Genomic DNA, 16,645 nt, shown 5'->3' on the forward strand with positions numbered 1-16,645 from the left:
GCATCCTGGATCACACAACCAAAGTGCAGTAACAACACAACAATTTCTCCTTGGTGAACAATTTCAAGTTACTTATTCAAATAACAAGTGAGTTAAAAGGGCCTAAACTGGACCTGTTCCCTGTACTGTCTGTAATGTAATTCCTAGGATATTGGTAATGTTAGGGGGCCAAGCTTCCCTCAATTCATGAATTATCCCAACCCACCAAATCAACCATTTTTACCCTGAATGCTGTAAACACATCAGGCTCATCAGAATTTGTGAACCCGCATGAATGATCATCTTCAGACACTTGGTGAGGATACCTGGAGTTATAAATAGATGGGAACAGCCCATAGATCTGGTAAAGCAAGAAAAATAATTAAAAAAAAAATCAGCCCAAATAAAACATGGCATTCCCTTCCTGTCATACATTCAAGGCCTGTTTGAATTGCTCCTGGCTACTGAGCATAAATGGATGTCAGAAATCCCAGGCTCACTCTCAGTCTTCACTGGCTGTCCTCTGATAGAGCCAGCACAAACTGTTGAACTGAACATGAGACAGAACAACAGAAGCTCGTCTACCACCAGTGCACTGAGTGATGTTCAACATCTTTCTTAACACATGCCCCAGTCCTTACCCACGCCACAGAGAGCACTGCTGATGCTCCTGGGCAACATCTTTCTTAACACATGCCCCAGTCCTTACCCACACCACAGAGAGCACTGCTGATGCTCCTGGGCAGTGCTTTGAGTTCCTTGGGAGGTAATTACAGAATCACAGGTTGGAAGGGACCTCAGGGATCATCTAGTCCAACCTTTCTAGGAAAAGCACAGTCTAGACAAGATGGCCCAGCACCCTGTCGAGCCGAATCTTAAAAGCATCCAATGTGGCAGAGTCAACACAGATGCAATAACCTGTCTGTCTCCCTCCCTCTCCATGTCAGCGCAAGGGAAGGGAAGAAGCTGGAGCAGGCTCACTCACCAAGGAGCTGCTGAGCTCTTTTCCTGGCTTCAGCAAAAGGACTCTCTGATCCACGGCCCATACCGCACATGTGGACCCAGGAGCTGCCAGCAGGTGAAGACCAACCTCTGAATCAGGAAGGGTCTCAGGTGTTGAGAAGCCCAGCTCCACCTGGATGGGAAGAATGCAGGCAATAGGTGAGTGATATTTCTGCTGCTGGCCTCCCTACCACTTCCTGAGCACGGAAGGGACCTATGCAAAGAATTTCCAAGGACTTGCCTTGGATGGAAACCCAAGAAATCTCCCAAGGACCCCCAGAAGGTATTTAAAAAAACACCACATTGAGGTTCTACCAGGAAAAATGGCAGAGTGGGAACCATCAGAGTGCACAGCTCATAGTACTGGAGACATTCCTATGTCCAAACAAAGCGCTTTCTTTACCCAGCAAACCAGCCAGCCAGGATCACACACCTCACGCAGCTGTCTTTCTGCTCCTTTTGGAGCCCCAGATCAAATATAAGCCTAGTCCTTAACTGCAGGCTCTTTGTGGGGTTGGTCTCAGTTTCCTGAAGCACTTCCTGTTCTTACTTGAATCTGACTGTCTATGGCAGAAATGCCAGTCCTCAGAAGTTCATCTTTGGAGTGCAAGACGTGGCCAAGAAAGCAGGCTCCCATGGATGTAACTGACCACAAGCACTCAGCCCTTTCTAGAGATGGCAAGTAAAATCCGCTTCTTCCATCGGCCACTTTCACCTGTAATTCCAACACCACGTACTGACAAGTCTGTGTCTGCTGCAGCACCAGAGCAGCCTTGAGCTCTCCCGGGAATCACACTAATAACCTGTGCTGGGCTGTGATCCTACTGGGTTGCAGTTGCTGTACAAGCCTATGGAGATAGACACAGCAATTCTCTGCCTTTCCCAAACATTGCAGCAGCCCCCACAGTGCTCAGCACATACTTGCTCCATACATCACAGCACACTTCACCATTCACATACTGCAGTTCACATGGCAGCATCTCACACAGTATCAGCCACACACGGCTACACCTATTATATATTCCTCAGTCTCTTCTTTCATCGCAGCAGATACATACACTCACACGTTTAGTCATGGCCTCAGACGCAAATCCTACCTTATTTCTGAAACACATAGAGACACTGAAGACAGCAGAATCAGCGATGATTTTTCCATTAGGGAAGATAACATAAACAACAAGCCTTGGAGCAGGGGCATAGATCCAGCTGAAGGTAAGCGGGATGGAGAAGCTGCCTTTCAGCACTAGATGGAGGAGAGATAGAAGAAGAGAAAGCAGATTTGGTGGTGAAAATCGACTCTGATCAGCTTTTGCCATTCTGCATGTGCCTGTTTAATTCCTTTCCTCAAGTCTTTCAGGACCAAGGAGATTTCTGGAGACCACTGAATCAATCAGCACATCTCTGGATTTGGTATTCAAGACCAACAAAAGACTCTTCCTGGTTATGGTCATTGCCTCAAGGAGATAAAACAGCTCAAGCTTAGCTCCACAAAGAGTCTCATATCTCTCAAAGCCTCCCATCACCAAACGTCTCCCACCCCATCACCAATAAAGAGATGACCTTTGTCCCAAAGCACCTATAATTTAGACTTTTAAAAAAAGTGCTGGAGAAGTAGACAACAGTGAGTCAACACCCATCAAAATGATAAGGTGTGGTACCCTAACTACTGAAAGATTATTTTTAGATGCAATTGCAAATTAGAGCGGGAGAGTTTTGATAGAGGGTAAGGCCAAAGCTTCATGCTACTTCCAGAGGCAACAAAAGGAAACTTATTTGAAAATGAAGAAAACAGGATGAGCCTATGGGTTAGGAATTGCTGACTATTGTTCTCTTGGTACCAAGCAGGTACCATGTAAAGGAAACATGAAATCTGGAAAGACACGCTGCTCTGATGCAACAGAAAAGTGGTGAGCCAGCTCTAAATTGCAGAGAGGCTTGTGCCACATATCCAAATAAGATGCGATGCCACAGACCACTGAGTGCTTGCTAGACATGAAACAGGAGTGTACTTACTTCTTGGCAGCCCAACCCAAACAGTCTTCTGACCTGCATGGACTATCCCTCTTTTCCCTGTGACCTATGGAAGAATACAGAAAGGGAAGGGAATGCCAGTTACATAGTCTTTGAGACCAACGTGCAGATCAAAGTACCCTGAAATTGGAGATTAAATGGGAGCAGGGGAAGGGATATGAGCTTTACTCACTCTCAGGTAGCAAGGAGAGCTCAGAGGACCAAGAGACTTGGGGGAGGACAGGTAAAACCAATACCTGCCCTGCTCCTGTGCAGAGCCCAAAAGTTGCTGCCTTTCTTGCTATTACTGCAGCCCCAGGATCAAAACCAGGATCCAGCCCTATGATGGCTGGATGAGCTACCTGTCCTGAGCTGAGACAAACCTATCAACTATCAGCCTTGTATCTGTAGGAGATGCTGATCTTGCGTCTTGAGCCATCACCCACTAGCACTTCCCTAGAAACTCACAAAGTAGGAGAAAATGACACGCTTGGGCCCGTGTTCCAGATTCTCTTCATAAATTCTGAAGTCCACCTGGACAGCCTGCTTTTTACCACAGGGCATCGTTTCTGGCACACGGACGATAGAGAGAAAACTCCTGCTGGTGCTGTAGAATGGATGTATGAAATGAGAGGCTCGCTGGTAACTCAAATCAACTGATCCAGGCTCTTTGTCCAAATTTCGATGCAGGACACTTGCCTGGTGAGGAAAAAAAAACCACAAACACCCCCCCAAAAAACAAACAAACAAACAAACAGTTAATTTCTCTAGTTAAGCAAGTCTGCTGCAAATCACCCTAGCTGTGGCTTGGTAAGAAGCTCAGATCAGGTCTGAGCAATGCTATAGCACAGATCTCTGTGTGGAGAGTTCATGAGGAAAGCAACTGGGATCTGGAGAATAAGCTATGAGAGGGAGCCAAAATCTACAACATGCTGAGTTGTTTCAGGTTTGAATTACTGTCCTTCAGGAAGGAATCGGGGAGACATCTGTGGGGCAGTAAATAGCTCTGAGATACATGCGTACCCCTGCCAAAAAGACAGACCCTTCCTCACTTACCTCCAGGGAGGCTGAGGTGCTGTTCCAAGCAGTTGTGTTCAGGCTAAATGAAGCTGTCCCAGAGTCCCCAGTGATGTACTTCTGCTTAAATTGCTGCTCGCCACAGCTTACTACAAGGAGGACTTTTTTGTGCTTCAGTGCCTTGCCTTGGTAGTCAATGACTTTAATCTGAGAACGTGGTGAGCAAAAGAAGTGCAGAAGAGTCTAATCAGTGGACAGAAGATTCTGCTTCTCCAAGTCAGGAGCAGCATTTCCAAAGACAGCAAGGTCAACCTTCCAGTCACTAACAATATTATCAGCACTGCTAGTGGTGACCTCCTATTATCACTTGTACAACCATGTTCATTCACCCACATGCTCTCTACACCTTCACAGCAGAAGGCCTCCTGGCTGCTGAAATTCCAAATGTTTGGGTTGCACCCCACATATGGATCCCCATAGCTGCTAATACTCAAGGCTTATTTGGCGAATGTCAGTCTTGGGTGGTGTTCTCACTTCTGATAATTCAAGAGTTTTGTCTCTGGGCATCATTCATGACCTCCCAAGCCCCTGGCTGGAGGTGAGGTTGGACAAGATGCTGGCTAACAGTTGTTGTGAAGGCACTGTGCACGCTCTCCCCTCCATAGGACTGTAACTGAGAATTACCTTCCCCCTGTACATCTCTCCAGCATGGTAGTAAGAATTCACATCATCAAACAAGGCCATCCCGCCAATCTTGGAGATGAGTAATTTGTGGGAAGCATTGACATGTATCTCTGAATGAAAGCAGCAGACAAAAACATAAGGGAGGGAGCAAGGAAGCCAGCACCCCTCAAAAATTTCTCTGCAGAGTGACCCGCTGGTAATACTGATGCACATGTTCAGCTGCACACACATTTCATACCAGAGAGATGATCTGCCCAGGACTCTGGATATCTAGTCTTCCTCCCACTTACTTCTAACCCTTAGAGAGGTCCCTAAGTTTCAGCACCTGAGACCACAGTCACTCAGAGTGAGTGTGTCACGCTGTCAGGAACTGGTGGCTCTGTCTCTATTTGTGAGGTTACATGGCAGGCCCCAACAGGTTCAGAAAGCTCAGAGCCCTTGCTAGCCTGAAAGTCTCCAGTGCTCTGGGTAAGATTAGTGCATCTTCACGTGCCTCTTCCCAGCTACCAGGGATGTTTTCAGAGTTACCTGTGCCATCCTCTACCATCGAGGCCTCTGCAACTATGCTGTCCTGATAGTACCGAAAGTCTCGACTGAATGAGGACAGACTCACATTTGTGAAGAAGCAACCCGTCTTGTCTGTCTGAAAGTACAGGGACAGGAAACAAGGTCTGAGCAAGGCACTTATGTTAGAAGTTACCCAAATGGTGCAGAAACAGCAGTGCAAAATCCCTGCTCTTAGGGAGCTTGCCTTTTGACATAGCAGTCCAGGATGTGGAGCAGGCACGCAATGCACACCCACTCATAGACACCAGGCACAGTTACTAAGAGGCAGCACTGGTAGACCACTAGCCAAGCAGCCAAAACCACGGGTTAACATCACTATTATTTCAATTAAAGCCTCCAGCAGCCTTGCATTACCCTGGGGCTGAGCACTAACTCTCTGAATATGGCTCTGCTCCTGCTAAGCATCTCACCTGGTTGTTGAATTCCTGACAGAGATCAGGTTTCGAAGCACTGGGCAGGAATGGGGCTATCATCTGACAAAGGCTCACATGAACCATCCCCTGGATGCCTTTCCCATAGGTGTATCTGGGGAAGCAGGGAAAGAGAGAGACATTCACATACAGTGAGAGAACACAGGGCTTGCTTTGCATAGCCCCAGAGACCGCTTATTCATTGATATTAACAATATAGCACAAGAGTGGCAGCCATTCAGCAGGCCCAGGAGCGCTGTCCCAGTAGCAGGGTCAGGCTAGTGCACTGCAGTGGTGAGAGATCAAGGGCTCTGTGACATAATTAGTGCCAAACTAATGTATTCTGGGAAACCAGAGTGTTGGAGGCACTGACTCAGCACAGAGCTCTGCACTTTACATCAGCATCACCTGCAATAACCCCAGGATATGCTAAAGGCATACATCATCTTATGAGCAGAAACATAGGTGATTAAGAAAGTGCCCTTCATTAAGAAAGCACCTTTACGTGAGGCTGTTAACCCTAGCATTGTTCTTGGACTGTACCTGGGGCAATTCATTTTTGCCTCTCCAGTTTCCACTAGAGCATAATCTGGAAAAGCTTCCCTTCATCTCCCATGAATTTGTTCTGAACACCAAACATCTGCCATGTTCTGCCTCACAAATGGCTACTTGTCAAAGGGTAGGTTGTTCCCCCAGGTTTTGTGTGTAGAGACTTGTGGAGTGTTTTTAGAAAAGGGGCATTAGAGTACCAGAAGGATAGTTATAGGGATGTTTCGTGTTGAATCAGAGTGCAAACAGCTGCAGTGGAAGATTTTGGCTTCCAGTAACTGAAGTGTAGTAAATTTCCCCTGAGATACTCATGTTTACCTAGCCATCTTGTGCTCATCAGGCCAAAAATTAACACAGGGTCATGCCTCCAAGCAGAATCCTCACCTGCCACATATCCGGAGCGGGAAGGTTTTATCTAGTGCATAAATCCGATTTGGCACCTCAAAGATCACTTCAAATTTTGACAGCACTGGAAGGAAAAAACAGACAACTGTAGGAAACACTGGCCGGGGGCAGCCTCTGCAGAGAATCAACACGAAGATATACTGTGGTGGAACAAGAGCCAGGAAATGGAGAAGGAAGGTGGTGAAAAGTTGAAAGGGAAGATTTCCATTGTTTCTTTAACAGATTTGTGTATAGTCCTTGGTTGATTGCTCCTTCCCAAATTAAAACACAAACATGCCCACGTCCCTGCACTTCTGACAGCTATTTGCACTGAGAGAAGATTAGCCTCCCAGCACAGTTAATTAGGGGACGAAAGAGAGGTGGGATGTCACTGGACTTCATGCCCTCTGGAAAAGCCCATCCTAAATGACCTTGTTTTGTCTGATGCAAGAATCAGCTATGTTAAATGTCTAGGGCCATGCACAACATTCCTCTCACACACTGACCCTAGGTCCCATAGCAGTCTCTCTCCTGAGCCTCAGCTCAGACTCTTTTCCATGACAGATGCTATTACTTTTCCAATTTTATCCCAGCATGGTTATCATGGAATAAACATCCAGCTTCCTGGATCAAGAGTGCAAGGTCCTCTCTGCAGCTCAGACACATCCTGCACATACTCATACCATACTCCCCAACGGAGAAGCTGCCATACGCTTTCGCATTGGTTACATTGATGACATATGTCCCCAGAAGAGGCTCATCACTTAGCTGGAAAGTCAGATCTGCAATGCCGTCTTGGGGGACCACATCCAGCCACTGCTCTATCCGGTTGTTCTTAGGGTCCTACACCCACAAGAAAGGAAGACACAGTTGTTCCAGTATCTCACTGATCCACACGCCATAGAAATCAAGCTTCAGGATTTCATTGCTGCAGACTACTGGATTCTATAACTAAGGAATGATGTTTGGTCATAGACTAGTCAAGAAATTTTGAAGACATTATAATGCTAAGATTCTGCTCCCAGCATCTGAGTCTCCTTTTACACCTACCTAAATTCTGATCTCAAGAAAAGATCCTTCATAGTTCTAACTTTTTTCATAAAGGTCTAAGCTGGTCTGCCTATACTCTTGCAAGTCTAGAACAACTCAGATTTCTACTGAAGTAACTGGGAGCATAACCTCAAGTAATTGCCTAAAAAAGAAGCTGTAAGGCGTATGTTAGGTTAAGAAATCTTGAAGTTCTACTATTCCACTCAGAGGTCTGTAAAATCTACCAGGTACTGAATATGAATAGCCCAGTGAAGCAGCTGCCATCAACATTACTGTAACACTAGATTTCAGAATCACTCACCTGAAGAAACAGGGAAATCTGGGAGGAGAAAAAGGCAAAAACATTAGAAGACAGAAACACATGCCAGCAACACCCACAAAATACTTCAGGCGGAGAGCCCTCTTTGAGGGGCGGCAACTGGAAATTTAGAGTGCTGACAACAATATGAAGTAAAACAAACGTCACCAAAAAGGAGAAATACTGGGTGGGTCCATTACAGTAAAGTCTGGAGAAAGGGAAAAGAAAAGCCACCTGCTAATGACTTCCTGGCAGAGTCCTTCATGAGGAAAACTCACTACCCAAACATCCCTAGCTCTGACTCACCAGTCTTAAGGGGGTTACGGAGGTATAGGATAACATAGTTTGGAAGGAACCTCTGGAGCTCATCTAGTCCAACACCCTGCTGAAGTGTGTCTTAGACCAGAGTGCTCATAGCCTTCTCCAGCCAAGTTTTGAACATCTCCACGGATGCCTTCTCCGGGTACCTGTTTCAATATTTGGCCGTGGTCACAATAAAAAAGTTTGTCCTAAGGTCTAATCAGAATTTCCCATGTTCAAACTTGTAGCAGCCAGGTTAAGAGCACCCCTCCCCACCACACATCCAGGAAAACCTGATTTGCAAACTATTCACTCCCACATGATACCATCATATCAAGCATCAGTATGTCCCATGCTTGTACGTGCATGACCATTTCACCAAGATGAGCAAGAGGCACGTACACCTCTGCCATCTTCATGAGTTACCAGCTTTCACTCGAATTACTATTCACCGGACACTCATCAAGCCTGGCCCAGGGATGAATGTGGAGAAGTTGGAGCTTTGGCAGATAAGCAGGGTAGAAAGGAAGTAGAATCCACACATGGAACAAGGCAGCCTTTTCCACAGCCCCCCAGGGCTGGCTTACCGAATCGTTGACTGGAATAAATTCCTCATCCAGAGTCACAATGCGAAATTTCACTGAAGGCAAGGAAATCAGGGAAAATATTAATCAGATCTCAGTTCTTCCCTACAGACCGCTGCTCTGTTTCCCCAGCTCCTGTCTTCATTCTATATGCATTTATGACATCTGACACGGACATTCCTGCATGTAAGATACCAACAACAACCTACTGCTTCGTGCAACTTCACAGTCACCACAAGTTGGACTTTACAGCCACTGAAAACATGACATCAACGAGAGTCATTGTCGCAAAGCCTTCTGCTAGGGCTGTCCATGAATTTCAAGCAATCGCAGGCGTTCCATATGGTGTTACCAGCAGAAACCCTAGGGCCCACAGTCGCTCCCATTTGCAGATCTCACCTGTCTGCCCTGGTTGATAGATGGGCTTGTCTGTTTGGATGAAGGTGCCACTGCTGGCTTTGCGGATCAGGACCTTTTTCTTCTCCTCAATACTGACCCCATCACCTGTGATGATCAGTTTGACAGTGGCAATCTCCTCTGTGCCATCAGCTGGGGGTGCAACCTACACAGACAGAGAGAGGAGAGCACACAGCCTCCTGTTAATCTTCTGGGGGCCTTGAGCAGGAATTGAGAGAGAAGTGGAAGAACTAACCAGCTCCCCTCCACCTGTTCCAGGACATCCCCTCCAATATCTGGATCCCAATCACATCCAGATCTCACTCAGTCCTACATGGCAGCAGGAGGCCCTGCATGTCATGGAACCTGTCCTTTTCCCACTGGTTAAATAATTTTGTCTCTGGTGACAAGCAGGTGCCTGACACCTCTGAGTCTTCAGACTTGGTCAGGAAGATGGGTAGATGCCAGAAAGGTGGGAGGTGATAGCAGAGAATCAAAGGAGAGAGATCGAACTGTAACATAGCTTCAAATGCTAGGCCTTCAGAACCACATAGCATGTAGAAGTAAGAAAGCCAGATTAGAAAAGACAACCAGAGGGTCTTCCTGCCTCCAGCAGCCAAAGACCCCAGCAGCCTCAGCACAGAATATACTGTGTAATAGAAGGGATACCATTTAAGCATGTCTGCCTTATTCTAGATCTTAGCTAAATTCTCACCAACAATGAATCAGCTCTAAGATGCTGTTTAAAAATTACAAGCACATCCATTTCCATTCAACTGCTCTTCAGTAGCTCCTAAGAGCTGAGTTGCTGCCTGACTTCAGGTCCTACAGGAACTGCTGTATGTCATGCAAACCACCATTTACCCAAGCTTTAGCTGTGGAGCTGTACAAGTTCTTCAGAGAAGAGCTAAATCTGCTTCATCTGATCTGGGTTGGAAGAGAAGGAAACAGGTGTGTTGTTCTTATGTATCCAGAAGTGTGGTAGATTTTAACAAATGTGAATTCAATTAAAAAAATTAGATTCAGAAGGGGAATTTGGTGTTGACTACAGATACACTGTGCTGGCACTATCCACTCCTTCCCTAGCAGGCTCACTCCAAGGCAAAGTAGACCTTGTCCACATCATCCCTGGTTAGGGAGTAACACAAGGAATTTACAGCTCCTGAAGGGAAAATCAGTGATGCACTTGCCTAGGGTGGCTCACCAAGAACTTAGTGCACATGAAAGTCTTCTCCTTCTGGATGGTTTCTTGCACTAAAAGCTCACGTCCTACAGAGCGCTCCAGGACCAGATTCACTTGGAGCTTTGCTTCATAACAGGTGATATGGAGGCAGGCAACTTGGGTGGATGGGTAGCAGAGATCTGCAGGGATCACCACCAGGTAATGTCTGGGGCAGGGGAAAGAAGACATCAGAGATGGCATCAGGTTGAGGGTCAGAGATGCAAAAGAGCTTCCTTGCAGTGGCCCACTACTGCAGAATTCCTCAGCAATGTGCCATGGCTGCAGTCAATATTCAAAAGCAACAGTGAACCCAGCAAAGTGATTGCTCAACTGATAATTTAAGAAATAGTTTCCGCTTGATTAGATGAAGTACAGCCCTATAATCTTTTTCAATGCCCTTACTTCAGTCATCTCTTGCACTCCCCAAGAACATCCCTTGCGGTCTTCAGAAGAAGTGGCCTTACAATCTTACAGTCTAGATGCCAGTGATTTGATCTGCCATGGCAACTGGAGAAGCAAACACCCCTGGGCCTAAGGTCTGACTTGGAAGCCCCTCAAAAACGACTCAATCTAATGCATGGGAGGCAAAGTAAATGACTCAGCTACCCTTTTGGGTGATCTGATAGAGCAGGAATCACAAAAGCTGACAGCATGGAATGTGGGCCATCTACCTAGACTGATGCCTTCATGAAAGAGATCAAACCAGAAGTTCAGCATCACTCACAGTTGGTGAAAAGCAGCTGCCATGTGGAACAGAAGGCTCAGGAGGATGGCTCTCCTCATCTTGGGGGCTCTTGCTGCTCAATCTCCAATGGTCCTCTTCCTCTGAAATCACTGAGGCTGTTTTTAGGGGTGCAATTTCTTTCTAGCACAGCCTAAATGAAGAGGCGGGGTGAAAGGAGAAGCCAGCCTCTCCTCACCTCTTCCTCTCTTCTGATCTTATACGCAGGCAGCAGTAGGGATGGGTGTCCTATGCCAAGTGCCCCATAGCCAATAGCAGCTGCTTTGGCTGCCATCCACCAGTCCAGAATATCCCCTCCTGCAAGGCTGCCATGGAGACATCTGACCAAATGGACTTCTCATAGAAAAAAAAAACAGTAAGAACTTTGCTGATCAGTGACCCAGGCCAGGTCCTGATCACTTGTCACTGGTGTCCCTTTGTTTCAGCTGGAGATGGATTGCTGCTGTGCAGCCAGCAGCAAGAGTTTACCCCAGCACACAGCAGGCACTGTTGTCATTCAGGACAGAGGCTCAGTATATCTGGATCAGATTATGGGGATGTGGATCTCCTTAGTCTCTTTGGCTTGAGAATGGGAGCAAATCCTTGCATGTACATAAGGAAACACTGTAGCAACACTACCACCAGCCAGCAACCACTAATAAGCTAATGAGTTTGCCTTTTCCTTCCCTGTATACAATAAGGAAAATGGAAATATATATTAGCCAACAGAGGTCTCCACCAGCTCCCTGCAACACCCATTACCAATGGCATCATCTGCAGGGAGGGGCCTCAGGAACTGGTTACACTTCCTCATTGTTCACATCTGGGTCTGAAAGGTCTAGGGTACAGGGGTACAGCTTTTTGGTTCTGTTTTTGAACCTGAGTGTCATTAAAACTCACAAATTAAACATATGGGACATTTTCTAGCCCTGATGACAACCTGTACAGAAGGGTAGACAATTGTGCTGTTTAACCAGCCTGGCCTCCAGAAAAGCATGGTCACCATGTACACTGCCTATTGTGAGCAGTACACAGACTGCATTAGCTCACAAACTACATTTGAGACTTGTGTGAGACAGCATTAGTTAGCCCAGGCTTAAGTGTACCCGGGACTGTCCTAATAATACAGACAGCTACAGTTCTGTGCTTGGAAATATTTCCCAGCACTGTTTAACAGTGCTGATGCAGCCTAAGCTCTCCATATCTGGGTGCCAACATGGTGTTACTCAAGCAGACAGTTAGGATCTCTTTGTCTGTCAAAACCAGGTTCCAGGATGCCCAGAAATTTCCAGCTAACTTGGGATCCCTGTTCCCAAGGCTCTGCATACTCTTTTTCCAGATAGGGTTGGGAAGACTGATCTCCATTTTACCTCTGTCACTGGGCCACCCTAGAACAAGCATGCATCATGAGGGCTATACATTATGCACAGGAGCTGTTAGTGCTAGCATTGCTTTTGTCTCAAGTAAATATTTTGCTGCTCAACTGATTGAGATAACCAGCCAGAGGCCAGATATCCCAACTGATTTCAGAAATCAGCTCTGAGTTTTTCTAGATCAGTGTTAGGCTCCTAGGCAAGGAAGGCTGGACACTTTTTGTTTTGATGGACACATTCTCCTCATTCTTGTCTCCTTGTGAAGAAAGGTCATGTTACTGAGAATAGCAGGCAAATTTATAAATTTTTGCCTAAAACCTGAGATTTTCCTAAAGAAAGCACTAGCCAGATCTGTCATAAATCAATAAACCATAGCCAGAGAGGTCCAGCTACTGGCAGGCTTCTGACAGGAGCTGCACCCACCGAGGCCAGCACTGGGCAGATCTCTCTGACCCTGTCCCACTGTGCTCCTCCCACCATGTTTGCCCAGGTGTGTTCTCTCTTCCTTGCTTCGCTTTGGCAAACCTGGGTCTTGGTCACAGGGACATACATTTGAAGAATCTGCATTGAAGGCAGCGACTGACAGCTGCACAGGTGTCATAGACCCAAACAAAGTCTCTGAAACAGAGAAAGCACAGCAAGGCTGTGCACAGTTTCTAGTTCTGCAGTTTCTTCCTCTAAATGGACTCAGAGAAGGCCTTTGTGATATAAATGCTGAGTCAAGAGACCCATGGGGAATAAGGGATCTACCCCTTCTGAAAACACACTGTTCAGGTGGAGCAAAGGATACAGTACATACTGACAATGCAAAATCATATAGATAATTGTTCTCCACAGACAACTTGAATCAAAAATTAAAAGGAAGAAGAGATGACTTAGTGAAGGTCACACCTATGATCACAGAAGACATCTTCCATGGTTCAGAATGAGGACCAGGAGCAATGGCACCTTGGAAATCACTCCAATGTTTTAATATCTTTGAAGAAAACAAAAACACAATAGTATCAATTGTCTGTATGAGGAAATTACTGGAGAAGCACTGATGTCTGCTGAGCACTTTGACAGGAGACTGTGCAGAGAGGACGAAGTCATCAGTTTCTTTAAAGAATCACATCTGTTAGAGAGCCTGTAGTTCAGAGTAATTCATCAGCTGAATCATTCATCATTCTCCTCTAGTCACTCATCACCAGCTTCATACAGGCCTAGGGCCACCTCCGTTGTTGCATTCTTTCCTTTTCAATCACAAACCTCATGTTCCTAATCACTGATATTTCCAGCTCTCCTCTTACATACACATACACACACTCTATAACTACTGTGTAGCATCTTCAAAGACAATGGGGTTTGATATCCTTGTATTATGATAGCGAAGTACACTTTTGCATTAAGGATATTTCACAGTCCATGCAAGGTTCATAAAAATCTGTGAGGCCATAATGTTTCTGCAACCTGACCAGCATCCATAACATAATGCAAAAGTAATCTCAAAAATAATCTCTCCACGATGCCAAGGTAGACTGCTGCACCCACTTTCTGCTGCTTTGACAGCAGAATTTTTCCACTGCACCAAAGCCAAGCAAGGAATTGAGAACACAGCTGGACAAACACAGCAGGAGCAGGAACTGATTGGGTCAGAAAGCTTGAAGGCAACATAATGTAAACTGTTCTATGCCTCTCAGTGCTTGGCTCCTATACCAAGATCATTCAAAGAACCACAGATCTTCTGAGATTTTTGCCCAGAAATCTAGTGCAAGCCTTTAGATTGTAGGCTTTAAATTTGTTAACTGGAATTAAGCTTTGGAGAATTATGGAACTATGCCCAAGGGTGTTTGGAAACCTTCATAAGACGACTCTTGAACCATGGGCAAGCCATGAATATCTCTCCAAAGAACAGATGCGAACTCTGAAACCTGCAGCTTTGCATACAGAATCACAAAAGGGCAGAAATAGCTACTGCAGCCTATTTCCACACAATCCTGAAAAGCACCTATTATCTTCTGAACCTTCTTGGCCCTTCTCTGAATTACATCCTGACTTGTCATGGTTTAACCCCAACTGGCAACTAAGTGCCACACAGGTGCTCGCTCACTCCAGTGGGATGTGGGAGAGAATCAGAAGAGTAAAAGTGAGATAACTTATGGGTTGGGATAAAGCCAGTTTAATAGGTAAAGCAAAAGCCGCGCACAAAAGCAAAGCAAAACAGGAATTCATTCACTGCTTCCCACCGGCAGGCAGGTGTTCAGCCATCTCAAGGAAAGCAGGGCTCCATCACATGTAATGGTTACTTGGGAAGACAAACACCATAACTCCAAACGTGTCCCCCTTCCTTCCTCTTCCCCAAGCTTTATATGCTGAGCATGACATCATATGGTATGGACTATATCTTTGGTGAGTTGGGGTCAGCTGTCCCAGCTGTGTTCCCTCCCAGCTTCTTGTATACCCCCAGCCTACTCACTGGTGGGTGGTGTGAGGAGCAGAAAAGGCCTTGACTCTGTGTGAGCACTGCTCAGCAATAATGAAAACATCCCTGTATTATCAACAGTTTTCAGCACAAATCCAAAACATAGCCCCAAACTAGCTACTATCGAAAAATTAACCCTACCCCAGTCTAAACCAACACACTTGTAAATTCAAATCTAGCCACTAAGTAGACAAGCACTTATGGAAGTTGAAAACTGTTTACAAGTAGGTAAATCAGCTCAACAATAGCCACAAAGACTTCCAGATCTGAATGCTGTGGCTTAGGAATAATCTCTAGTATTAAAGAATCAAACCCCAACCATAACCTGGTGGTAAAGTTTGGGGTCCCAGATAAAGCAAGTTCCACCAGAATAATTGTGGTGAAGCTTCAGTCACACGTAAAACATTTGTGGACCCATTTGTCAGGTGTTATGTGAGATTCTTAATTTTGGCAAAGCCACTTACTTTCTCAATTAAGTAGCAACTTTGATTACACCCAAGGAGCTCCTTCTTGGCAGAAGGACAAAACAAAACTAATTTTGTATGGAAATAGTTCTAATAAACTGACCTGAGACATTGCAGCAGCTGCAAAAAGCTGACCTTTGTGGAATACCTTGGACACTGCCAGACATGAACAGGAGGCTACACTCAAAGTTAGGATATTTCCTAAAAATCTTGTGACTGTTCCTTCTCCATTTAATGTAGGACTGAGCATACAACTGGAGATGAACCATGCAGCAAGTGACAGAGACCTGCCCACAATTACTGAACACAGGCTCAGAAGTTTAAAATTAAAAGGAGTGTGGAAGAAGCATCAATGTAAAACAAATATTCAGTGTTAGACACAATTCACAATGCTGCTCTGTCTGCACCAGCTATTTTGATGACACACATACACATAGCCAGATACACAGGTGTGCTGTCTTTCTGGAGGTTGCATGAAGAAAGTGACAGGGAAGATTTATTCCTTTTGAGGAAAGGTATCAGAGATTATTCTTCTTCTTCTGGCAATCTCTTCAGTCCGTTCTCTTGCTTCCCTCCCTTTCCTCTGCTATCTTCATTAGCCTTTCTTTGCTGAGCTGTACAGGTTAGGACACAGTAAGCAGTTTGCCAGTTCACAGAGGAGTAGAGCCATAATGTCCAGGCACTTGGAGGGAAGGGACCTGCCACACAGGGTAGTTCCCTTCCCGGACACTGGTTTGCTCAGTCAGGGGGATAGTCTCTATTTAACAAAGCTCTTTTCTCCTCTCTGAGCTTATTTTCTTCTCCCACCCCACAGTTCTGCTCTGATTCTATCTCCTTGTTTTACTGCACATAGAGAAGGTGAAAACATTTGCTCCCTATAGCAGAGACACCAGCTATTCCATCCAGCATCCAGACTCAACCAGAGATAACAATTTGAAGGAAGGTGTGATAGCTGTAAAGGGGCCTATCTGCTAAATACCAGGAAGACTTCAGGGGTGCTAAAGGTAGCTCTAAAATTTCTGTCTCTGTACCTACTCTGAGGACATGTTACACCACACAGTGTTATGGGGTTGAGCTAGGTGGAGTACTCACCTAGCTGTTTAAATAGCTGTGGGGCACTCTACAGCAATTAAGCACATTTGTATTCCATAGGGAGCAGTGAGACGATTTACAC

The 16,645-nt window shown here is 45.7% G+C and overlaps 1 protein-coding gene across 1 annotated transcript in view; it reads right to left on the reverse strand.

Annotated features, from left to right (window-relative positions):
• Positions 1–16,645, reverse strand: part of LOC104053398 (alpha-2-macroglobulin-like protein 1) — a 50,116-nt gene that overhangs the window by 14,731 nt on the left and 18,740 nt on the right. The window contains 16 exon segments of the mRNA XM_064441099.1: positions 224–340; positions 965–1,114; positions 2,079–2,224; positions 2,995–3,058; positions 3,460–3,690; positions 4,048–4,215; positions 4,693–4,802; positions 5,221–5,335; positions 5,670–5,784; positions 6,603–6,687; positions 7,286–7,445; positions 7,954–7,971; positions 8,838–8,890; positions 9,234–9,396; positions 10,435–10,618; positions 15,905–16,085. Coding sequence (XP_064297169.1) covers positions 224–340; positions 965–1,114; positions 2,079–2,224; positions 2,995–3,058; positions 3,460–3,690; positions 4,048–4,215; positions 4,693–4,802; positions 5,221–5,335; positions 5,670–5,784; positions 6,603–6,687; positions 7,286–7,445; positions 7,954–7,971; positions 8,838–8,890; positions 9,234–9,396; positions 10,435–10,618; positions 15,905–16,085 — 2,060 coding nt within the window.

Source organism: Phalacrocorax carbo, chromosome 1 (genome assembly GCF_963921805.1).
Source record: "Phalacrocorax carbo chromosome 1, bPhaCar2.1, whole genome shotgun sequence".
In the NCBI taxonomy this organism is placed as follows: domain Eukaryota; kingdom Metazoa; phylum Chordata; class Aves; order Suliformes; family Phalacrocoracidae; genus Phalacrocorax; species Phalacrocorax carbo.